Source organism: Balaenoptera ricei, chromosome 6 (assembly GCF_028023285.1).
Source record: "Balaenoptera ricei isolate mBalRic1 chromosome 6, mBalRic1.hap2, whole genome shotgun sequence".
Taxonomy (NCBI): domain Eukaryota; kingdom Metazoa; phylum Chordata; class Mammalia; order Artiodactyla; family Balaenopteridae; genus Balaenoptera; species Balaenoptera ricei.
In genome coordinates, this window is record NC_082644.1 from 54,175,674 (window position 1) to 54,186,088 (window position 10,415).

At 36.5% G+C, this 10,415-nt stretch overlaps 1 protein-coding gene across 5 annotated transcripts in view; it reads right to left on the reverse strand.

The window, feature by feature from the left end:
* Positions 1-84: 84 nt before the first annotated feature.
* The window catches only part of DENND4C (DENN domain containing 4C), a 131,925-nt gene continuing 121,594 nt past the window's right edge, over positions 85-10,415 (reverse strand). For 3 of the 5 annotated variants that reach the window (XM_059924660.1, XM_059924656.1, XM_059924655.1), the window contains 3 exons: positions 5,218-5,368; positions 3,663-3,727; positions 86-3,429 (listed from right to left, as the gene is read on the reverse strand). In XM_059924660.1, coding sequence (XP_059780643.1) covers positions 3,293-3,429; positions 3,663-3,727; positions 5,218-5,368 — 353 coding nt within the window. In that variant the 3' untranslated portion in view covers positions 86-3,292. Of the gene's footprint in view, positions 3,430-3,662; positions 3,728-5,217; positions 5,369-10,415 lie in introns of all 5 variants that reach the window. The other 2 variants (XM_059924659.1, XM_059924657.1) reach the window with 2 other exon arrangements.

A 10,415-nucleotide genomic window follows, 5' to 3' on the forward strand; every position in this document is an offset into this window, starting at 1 on the left:
AGGCATGGGAACAATACAGGGGAAATAAATGACTAGGACTATTAATCTTTGATACACTTTATTTTGAGGAATACAGTTTTTCTTAAAGATCTATACATGATACATGAAAAGTGCCCTTGTGAAGACGGACATTTATCATATGTAAAAAGGATAACTTGTTAAAAGCATAGTTAATGGATACCATTTTAAAACAGTTGACAAAGCTTTTAAAACCAGTGCAAATTTAATGCATTAACAAAGCTTTTCAACTCTACCTGTTTTTATTATATTTCACACTGCGAAGGAGTTGACTGTACCTCCTTTTAGAAACACTCTTGCATCAGTGAAGGATGCACAGAGAAAGTATACTCTTTTTTTGGCTGCAACACGCAGCTTGTGGGGTGTGGGATCTTAGTTCCCTGACCAAGGATGGAACCCAGGCCCTTGGCAGTGAGAGTGGAGTCCTAACCACTGTACTGCCAGGGAATGCCCCAAAGTATACTTTTTCTAATGTACTATGTCTGGTTTCTATAGTAATTGCAGTTAGAACCTTCATTCAAACCATTATAGACTAGCAGGGTCTTGAAAGAAGGCACATTAGGCTTTAAAAGGGGCTCCTTTGCAAGAGTATATATTAACCACAGGTGAGTAAAATTTTCAAGTGGCTGTAACATGTAGAGACTGAAGAAGTGCTTCAGTTAAAGTGTGCATAAGAATCACCTGGGGATCTGGCTAAAAAGTGGATTATGATTCGGTAGTTTGGGGCCCCACAGTCATTAATAAGTTCCCAGGTTAGGCCAATAATAATGCCAGCCCTGAAGCAAGATTCATAGAGGAGATCCCCATAGCTTTTTTTTTTTTTAATTTGTGTACAGTTGATTTACAATGTTGTGTTACTCTCTGCTGAACAGCACCCGTATCTCTTAATGTAGTATTAAAAAGTTACAAAAGTCTTAAAGTCTTAATTGGCAGTTGACAAAGTTAGAAGTTGAACTTACAGCATTTAAAAAAAGATACCCAGTGCCAGAAGGACTGACACTACAGTTGAATCCTAGAGGGTAACAGGCCAAAAGGCAGGTCTGGTGTAAGCCCAGAATTCTAACTAGTAGCTGGTTGATTCTAATGCATAAAACATGAGAACCACCCTGCTTTCTTATTTTGAGGAGTACAGTCACTACAGTGGACAGATAGTAAGGTGGGCCTAGACTATACTAGCTTATGAAATCTGGCAGATTTAAGAGTTTAACATTGCAAAGACATTGAACCCTATATTACTAGTGTATACCAGAAATGAAAAGGGCAACAATTGAATATCCCAAAGGTATGTCAGACTTGTTATGACTGTTAACTCATTAACTGTGCAGGTTGCTATAATCAATCTATGAAATGCAGTTAATACCAAATCTAAAACCAGTGTAAGGTTATGCTAAACAATCTGCAGTAATTTGAAAGATAGCTTTCAGAAGTTAATCAGGATTTAAGTCTCATACAGTCATTCTAGATATTTCTAAATCTATAGATAATGATTTGAAATTTATTTTTTTTGGTCTGTTTTTGCTATAAATTTTTACTCCCCTTTTTGTGGTAGGTGCAAGAAAAGGCCTTTAAGCAATTTTAATACAAATCACAGGGTTGTTTTAGTGGGAAGTGCTTTGGTAATTTAGTTCAAGTTACTGAGAACTACAGAGAAGTGGGAAAACAGGCGATACTGGAATTCTGAATATCACAAAAGCTTGAATTACTGTACACACTTCAGGAGCCTTAAAAATGTAAGACAAGCACAGCAAACTTGAGAAATTTTCATTTTATTCAACCTTGATTTTTTTTATATGCAAAGTAATTCCAAACTTTCTGTTGGGGCAATAAGTGTTAAGTATTAAAACTAGTACCACGTCTTAAGTTGCAAAAATATACTCTCTGAGACAGTGCAAAAGATCCATTTTTAAGGCAATGAGAATTGTACACAGTTTCTGACAAGTTCTTTCACTTAGCACTCTCACAATAAATTGAAACTAGGATTCTGCATAGGTCTTATTAACCCTGAAATGTTGGAAGACTGGTATAGTAACAATTTTTAAAAGATTATAGCAGGGCGAAAGGAGATGTGTGCTGTTAACTGTACCATTTGGAAATAATTACCAACTGATTTAGTCATCTGCATAATTACTGTAAAAGCAAGCACACACAATCATTGGCTTTTCAAACCATGCATGCAGAGAAATAAGGCAAATTTACTGTCCCTAAGGGGTGTTTTAACAAAAGGCATGATAAATGTCAGAGTGAGGCATGTGAGGTCATGATTTTCTTAAACCTACTGGCAACAAGTTTAATAAGCTTTAACGTTTTAAGACTTAATTGATTCAACCTAAAAAACAGTATTTACAAATGCACAAATAATAAGTGTACAAATCTAAATTTTATACAAGAATAAAATTCTGTGTGCAGTGCAAGTTATCCCACAGGTTTTTAAAAGTGACCAATAGCAACAATTTATGTGCCTGAACAATTTCAGGCCCAAAGACATACACAAGAATTTTAATTTTGTAAATTATGAAGCTGATTAATTTCATTTAAACTATCTGGCTCATTTATTCCAATTTTAAAGCTGTTGCAAATTAACATGATACTGGGAAGAGGATGAAAGGAAGTAACTGGATATTCAAGATACAATCCATTAAGAGAGCTAATACATAACATGAAGGGTAAAAATATATATTAATTTTAAAGTCAAAGACAAGGCAGATAATTTTGAGATTAATGACTACATATGAATTTAGTAGTAGTCATTTAATAGTTGGAGAACCCCTTTCAGAAAACTTTATTGCAACATGCAATCTAAGAATTTTAATAAATATAATATGGCTGAGTAGATACACACCTACACAGCCACACGTATATACACAATACACAAATAGTTGCTCTTATAATTGAGATTTCATTTGTTTTGGGGTTAGGCAAGTTTATATTAATTTGCCATTCCCCAAACTCAATAGCTTCAGATATAGACAAAACGCCAAGAATGAATATGGTTTCTCATTATCGAACTGCTACAAATACTGAGAAATGCAAAACCAATTTTCAGCAGATAAAAACCGTTCAGAAATTGTAAATCTTCAACATCAGTAAACCCTAGGGCATTTTAGTGGCATTTTTACCTTCTGAGATGATTCAGTATGAATTACATTTCATTATCTATTGTCCCAAGAATAACTTCATTTCAGTGTTCACCAATTCGTAATTTGAAACAAACCTTGAATGTCTCCAGATTGAATCTATTCCCCCAGTTCTGTGTCCAAAATCTAGTGAATCTTATTTAAATGAGAGGTGCTCCAAAACACTTCCTGCACCACTCCACACTGGTACTTGGTGGAGCATCAATTTTCTGCAACTTTTCAAGAATCTCTGAAGATAAACTATTGTATGCAAGTCCATACTCATTGTCAAAAGCCTCTGAAAGATATTTTCAAAAATATAGTTGGTATTTCTTAATAATAAAACCCAAGCTATGCATTTAAAAATGGTAGTCAAATCATTTTTATATACATATTTAAACTGCATATTTAAAGGCAGAAATCTTTTTAAAGGCAAATGGAGTATCTGCCCATAGCAATTAGAATTTTAAAAGTTTCTTTAGGAAATAAGACTTAAACCCCCTTTAAGGAATCCCCAGTTGACGAACTTACCAATATCAATATTCTCTCTTCCAAGAGATACTAATGATAAGAAGAGGATTTCTCTGTATAAACTCCTATAAAACAAATATTTTAAAATTAATGGGCAAAGAGCATAAAAATACCCTATGAAGGTTTTTTAAAATGGTGAAAAAAAACAACATTGTGAATCAACTATACTTGAAAAAAAAGAAGAAAAAAATGATTAGGTTCTGTAGCTAACAGTAATGTATCCATCCATGTCAGTGTTCTGGTTTTGACATTACACTACAGTTATGAGATGTCACCTTTGGGAGAAGCTGGGTTAAGGGTCCCCGGAACTCTTTGTACTATCTTTGCAATTTCCTGCAAACTTATATTTCAAATTAAAAAGTTAAAAGTTAATGGGCATAAAGCTTCACATTCGAAATAATTAAAAATGGCTTATTTTAACTTTATTGTAATTATTTAGCAATATAATAGGTAACTTTTCTAATTTCTAATTCAAATTTACAAAAGCAGACTTTTGCCACATGACAAAAGAGATGAATTTCTAAGTAAGTTAGGGGTCTAAAACCCTTGGACACAAACAGTATGAAAGATGGTGTGGTCTCTACTACTTAACCCAACAGTAAAGGATAAATCACCTTTATTTGATGTGCGAACATAAAAACATTACAAATGAAAACCTTAAAAATGAGATTCGTGGCTCATTTGTTAAAAAAAGGGGAAACTTATGAACTGATTTGAGTATTTACAGAAAAAAAAATGAAAGAGTAATGCTGATTCTGATGATGCTCCATGCAGCTTTCTTTAGAAGCTTCAGAAGCCATAATATGTCATTTCTAATACTCCTTCCCTGTCCTTCAACTACAGATACTTGAAAGTGGCTGCCCTTTAGCCTGTGGAGATAACCTCTACCTCAACTGTTGAGATTATAGAAGGATCTGTCCATTTTCATAATGAATTCTTGTCCTATCATTTCTGAGACTATCTTCAAAGATGCCATGACTAGAAACTTGAAGAGCACCTGGAAACACTTTATGTTTGATAGAAGGTATTATTTCTCTTTTTCTGAAGCTTCCACCACAAAATTCACTTATGCTGAGACTGGGATGAGTACTGATCCAAGCATGTGAGCAGACAATAAATAGTAAGAGGATCAGGATAGCTCCATATCGTTTGTAATTCATTGCTTCCATCATTTTCCTAAATTGTTTCTACTCCTAAACCCATATTTTTTTTTTACATCTCACAGGATAAGATGCGTGACAGGACCTGAACAAGCAGTACATATGTATAACATCAATGTTAACACATTTATAGGTTTCCAGTGAATAGTAGTAATGTTTTCACAAAGACTCAGTACATTTTAGACATAAATGAATTACCTCCTAAAATTTAATCTATTTCCCAGATATTTTTATTATGTTTGTGATCAAGTATGAATGCATTTGGGTAGCACTTTTTAAGACAATCAGATGTTCTACAATGAGTGTTTCTTTTACAACTAGAGATAGTTTTAAAAATCATTTTTAAAATACCATGAAATTATTTCGAGTGGCATCAGGTACCAAATACTGATTACCTTTGTCTTTTCATGTCTCCCTTCATTTGTTGTGAAAGCAGGTTGATGGGTTTAAGAACATCATTATGTTGAATACTCTGCCTGATGGTTTCTACTAAAGCGCTTGTTGCTTGTTGTTCCTCTGACAAGAGAGACAATTTCTTTTCAGAATCTAATAATAAGAACACAGTAAAAGAATACATTTAGTCACTCTAATTATTAAAGAAGTTTTTTTTCAGATTTGTATCATTTTTTATTCAACACCACCTCCCCATCACAAGTAAAATTATGTAGCGATGTGACCAGCTAAAAAATATTTTTCTTGCTTTCTTCAGATAGGAGAGGCCTGTCCCTTTGCCCTTTTCCTGAACTTAGGGCTTCCTGCTTGAGGCTGGAATGTGATATCTTGTACTCCAGCAGCCATCCTGTGACCATGAATCTTTCCTGATGGAAAAGCAGACAAAGCATAAGGAGCCTGGGTCCCCGATGACAGAGGAGTTGCCTACCAGTCCTGGAGTGTCTACTTCATAAATTCTTCATGTGAGAGAATAATCTTTACCTGTTTAAGATTCTGTGGTTTTCTATTAAATACAGTAGCATATAATCCTAATTGATACAAGGGTAATTCTAGAATTATTAAGAACAAATATTTATACAGATTTCATATATTACAAAAGTGCTTCAGTGGTATACTTGAATCACAGTAACATTAAAAATACACAAAATCAACAATGTGAGCTTGGCCCAGAAAAAGGGAAAACTTTAATACTGTAGGTGATCCCAGCAGCCATACAATTTTATTACACCCACATTAGTTGAGATGGAACTATGTATCCAAAAGTTCCCCAGTCAGCCTCATTTTAAGTGTCTGTCATAAAGCAAGTTACTATAATTTTCATACAATCCAGCCCCTTAATAAAGGCAACTAGTAATATTTCATTTGTGTTCAACCATAGAAATAGCAAAGTTCTCTGTTATAATACAAGAGGAAATACTGGCTGCTATGGGTTTTGATCCTAGTTTTTCTACCTGCTAAATAGATTTGATTTTCATGTTATGTTGTGATTTTAGAGCATAACCCAAATATAATCTGCAACTTCACTACTGCTCCTTAATTCACAGAGTTGGGGAACCATCACCAATTTTAGAGCATTTTTATCACCTCCAAAAGAAATCTACCTATTAGGAGTCACTCTATCTTCCCAACCCCTCAGCCCTAGGCGACCATTAATCTAATTTTGTCTTCACAGATTTGCCTATTCTGATTGTTTGATATAGATGGAATCATACTTTCTGTTCTCTTTTGTGGCTGCTGCTTCTATAATATTTTAAAATTCATTCATTTTGTAGTATGTATCAGTATTCACTACTTTTTTATTGCCAAATAATATTCCATTGTATGGATATACCATAGTTTATCCATTCATCAGTTAAAATGAACATTTAGGTTGTTTCCATTATTTGGATATTAAGAAAAATGCTGCTAAAAACAGTGTACAAGTTTTTATGTGGATGTGTGTCTTCATTTCTCGTGGGTATATACCTAAGAGTGCAACTGCCGTGTCATATGGTAACTGTTTACCATTTTGAGGAACTGTGAAACTATTTACACCAAAGCAGCTGCACTATTTTTTATTCCAATTAGCAGTGAACCAGGAAGAGATCCAACTTTATTTTTTCTGCATGTTGTTCCAGTTGTCCAGCACTACTTGTTGAAAAGACTATTCTTTACCCACTGAATGGTCCTTGGCACTCTTGCTGAAAGGCAGTTAATGTACATGTGAGGGTTTATTTCTGGAAACTCAACTTTATTCCACTGACCTATATGTCTATCCTATGCCAGTTTTCTACTTTCTTGATTACTGTAGCTTTGTAGTAAGTTTTCAAATTCAGAAGTATGAGTCCTACAACTTTGTTCTTCTTTTTCAAGACTGTTTTGGCTATTCTAGGGGCCTTGAAAATCCATATGAATTTTAGGATAGGCTTGTCAATTTCTATAAAAAAGCCACCTGGAATTTTGATATAGATTGTACTGAATCTATAGATCGATTTGGGAGTACTGCCATCTTAACAATATTAACTTTTCTGGCCCATGAACATGGGATTTCTTTCCATTTACTTAGGTGGTCTTTACTTTCTTTCAACAATACTTTTAGTTTTCAGAGTATAATAAGTTTTGTACTTCTTTTATCAAATTTATTCCTAAGTATTTTATTATTTTTAATGCTATTATAAATGGAATTATTTTCTTAATTTAATTTTTGGATTATTCATTGAAAGTATATAGAAATACAGTTGATTTCTGTGTATTGATCTTATATCCTGCAACTCTGCTGAGCTTATTTAATAAATAAGTTCCATATGTTTTGTGTGTGTGTGTGGGTGTGTGTGTGTATTCCTTAGGATTTTCTAATTTAGGATTTTCTATATGTAAGATGACATAATCTGCAAATAGAGATAGTTTTACTTTTTCCTTTCCATCTTGGATGCCTTTTATTTTCCTGTCTAATTGTTCTAGCAAGAACCTCCAGTACAATGTTGAAAAGAAATAATGAAAACAGACATCTTTGTCTCGTTCCTGTACTTGGGGCAAAGTATTCAGTGTTTCACCATTAAATGATACCAACTGTGGGTTTTCAGAGGCTCATAATTAGGTTGAGGAGGCTCCTTTCTATTTCTAGCTTGGTGGTTTTTTTTTTTTTTTTTTTTTTTTTTGGTTGCTTTGGGTCTTAGTTGCAGCACTCAGGATCTTCCCTGCAGCATGCGGGATCTTCCGTTGTGGAGCGTGGGCTCCACAGTTGCGGTGCATGGACTCTCTAGTGGCGTGCGGGCTGTAGAGCGCACCGGCTCAGTAGTTGTGGCGCATGGACCTAGTTGCTCCTCAGCATGTGGGATCTTAGTTCCCCAACCAAGGATCGAACCCATGTCCCCTGCTCCCCTGCATTGGAAGGCGGATTCTTAACCACTGGATCACCAGGGAAGTCCCTTGTTGAGTGCTTTTAACAAAGGGCAATAGATTTTGTCAAGTGCTTTAGCCGTGCCTATTCAGACGATCATATGGATTTTGTCCTTTATTTTATTGATATGATATATTATATTAATTGATTTTCAAACCAACACGGCATGCCTGGGGTAAACAGCACTCGGTCATGGTGTACAACTGCTTTTCTCAACTGCTGGATTTGGTTGGCTTGTATTTTGTTGAGGATCTTTATGTCTATATTCGTAAGTGATACAGATTTTTAGTTTTGTTTTCCTATGATGTCTTTGGTTTTTGTATCAGGGTAATTAATGCTGGCCTTCTCACCAAAATCTCCACTCTTTCCAAGAGTGCTTTCAGGCTTGAACTTCTCCACAGTCTGTCCCAAATAAAGTCATTTCCTTTGGGGAGAATTTCAGAGCTCTCTTCTTATGGCCTGCCTCTCAGCCACTGCTCTGGAGCTGGGGCTGGGAACAGCGGCCCTTCTCTTGGAATGATTCCCCTGCTTTGTGAATGGGGTACTGGAGGGATGCAGTTGCCTCTGATTTTTTAGCTTGCCTCTCCTGGCATAAAACCTCTCCCTTATGAGCAAGACACTGTGGGAACAATCAGAGACCCAGTATTCGAGGGTTGCTGAAGCTGGCAGTGCATGGGGGCTGAGTGGAGGAAGTAAGCCTCCCTCTCCTCCTGGAACTGAATAGGGCTGGGAGGATGAGAACTGCTGGCAACCTGTCTTTCCCAGGGAGATGCTGTAGCCCTTGACTGGGGGCTGGTGGGGAGCAGCAAGTTGTAGCTCAAATGCCACAGAAACTGACCATTTTTACTGAAATTTAATATATTTTCTTTTTTAAAAAAATTTTATTTATTTATTTTTGGCTGAGTTGGGTCTTCGTTGCTGTGCGCGGGCTTTCTCTAATTGCAGTAAGCGGGGGCTACTCTTCATTGCGGTGCACGGGCTTCTCATTGCAGTGGCTTCTCTTGTTGCGGAGCACGGGCTCTAGGCGCGTGGGCTTCAGTATTTGTGGCACGTGGGCTCTAGAGCGCAGGCTCCGTAGTTGTGGCGAACCGGCTTAGTTGCTCCATGGCAATGTGGGATCTTCCCAGACCAGGGATCGAACCTGTGTCCCCTGCATTGGCAGGCGGATTCTCAACCACTGCGCCACCAGGGAAGCCCAATATATTTTCTTGAATAAATATTTCTTCATTTGCTTGACAGCTGTAGACACTTTTTTTTCTTTAATAACTTTCACCAATTATGGTTGTTTTGCTGAGAAATGGGACTGTGTAGCTCCCCATACTGCTTTTCCAAAAGTCACCACTAAATTCTATTATGTCTTTTAATGTTATTTATATACCAATTCTTTGTTTAAAGTAGCCAATCAAGTAAAGAAACAATGCTATTCTTGAGAGTTCTAAATTTTATTCTCACCACAAATTATAGAACATTTTAAAACACTTATCTATTTCAAGATATGCAGGAAAACAACTAAAGAAATGGCAGTTATAATTCTATTATTTTCCAGCATAAATTTCAAAGTTAGTCTGCTTCTGCTTAAAAAGCATTCAAATATCAGAACTGGGAAAACAACAACAAAAAGACAAAAATAGCTCATAATATATTTAGCCATAATTTTGTGATTGGCATATTTCAGGGAAAATGTCAGATTCTTTTATTCTAGCTTAAGTAGAAAAACTGCTAAGTAGTGAAAGATTGTAGTAAAAATACAAAATAAAGAGTGGGGGCTTCCCTGGTGGCACAGTGGTTACGAATCCGCCTGCCAATGCAGGGAACACGGGTTCGAGCCCTGGTCCAGGAAGATACCACATGCTGCGGAGCAACTAAGCCCGTGTGCCACAATTACTGAGCCTGCGCTCCACAGCCCATGCGCCACAACTACTGAGCCTGCGCTCCACAGCCCATGAGCCACAACTACTGAGCCCGCATGCCACAACTACTGAGCCTGCATGCTGCAACTACAGAAGCCCACACGCCTAGAGCCCGTGCTCTGCAACAAGAGAAGCCACTGCAATGAGAAGCCCACGCACCGCAACGAAGAGTAGCCAACGCAGCCAAAAACAAAACAAAACAAAACAAAACACAGAGTGAACTTTTCCCTTCCTCTTCTGAGCAGGTACTGTTAACAGCCTGGGACATACACGGTTTTAGACCTTTTTCTCTGCATACATTAAAAACACACATATTTTTGGTTTCGTTTTTCTACAAAAAAGAGAAAAGATC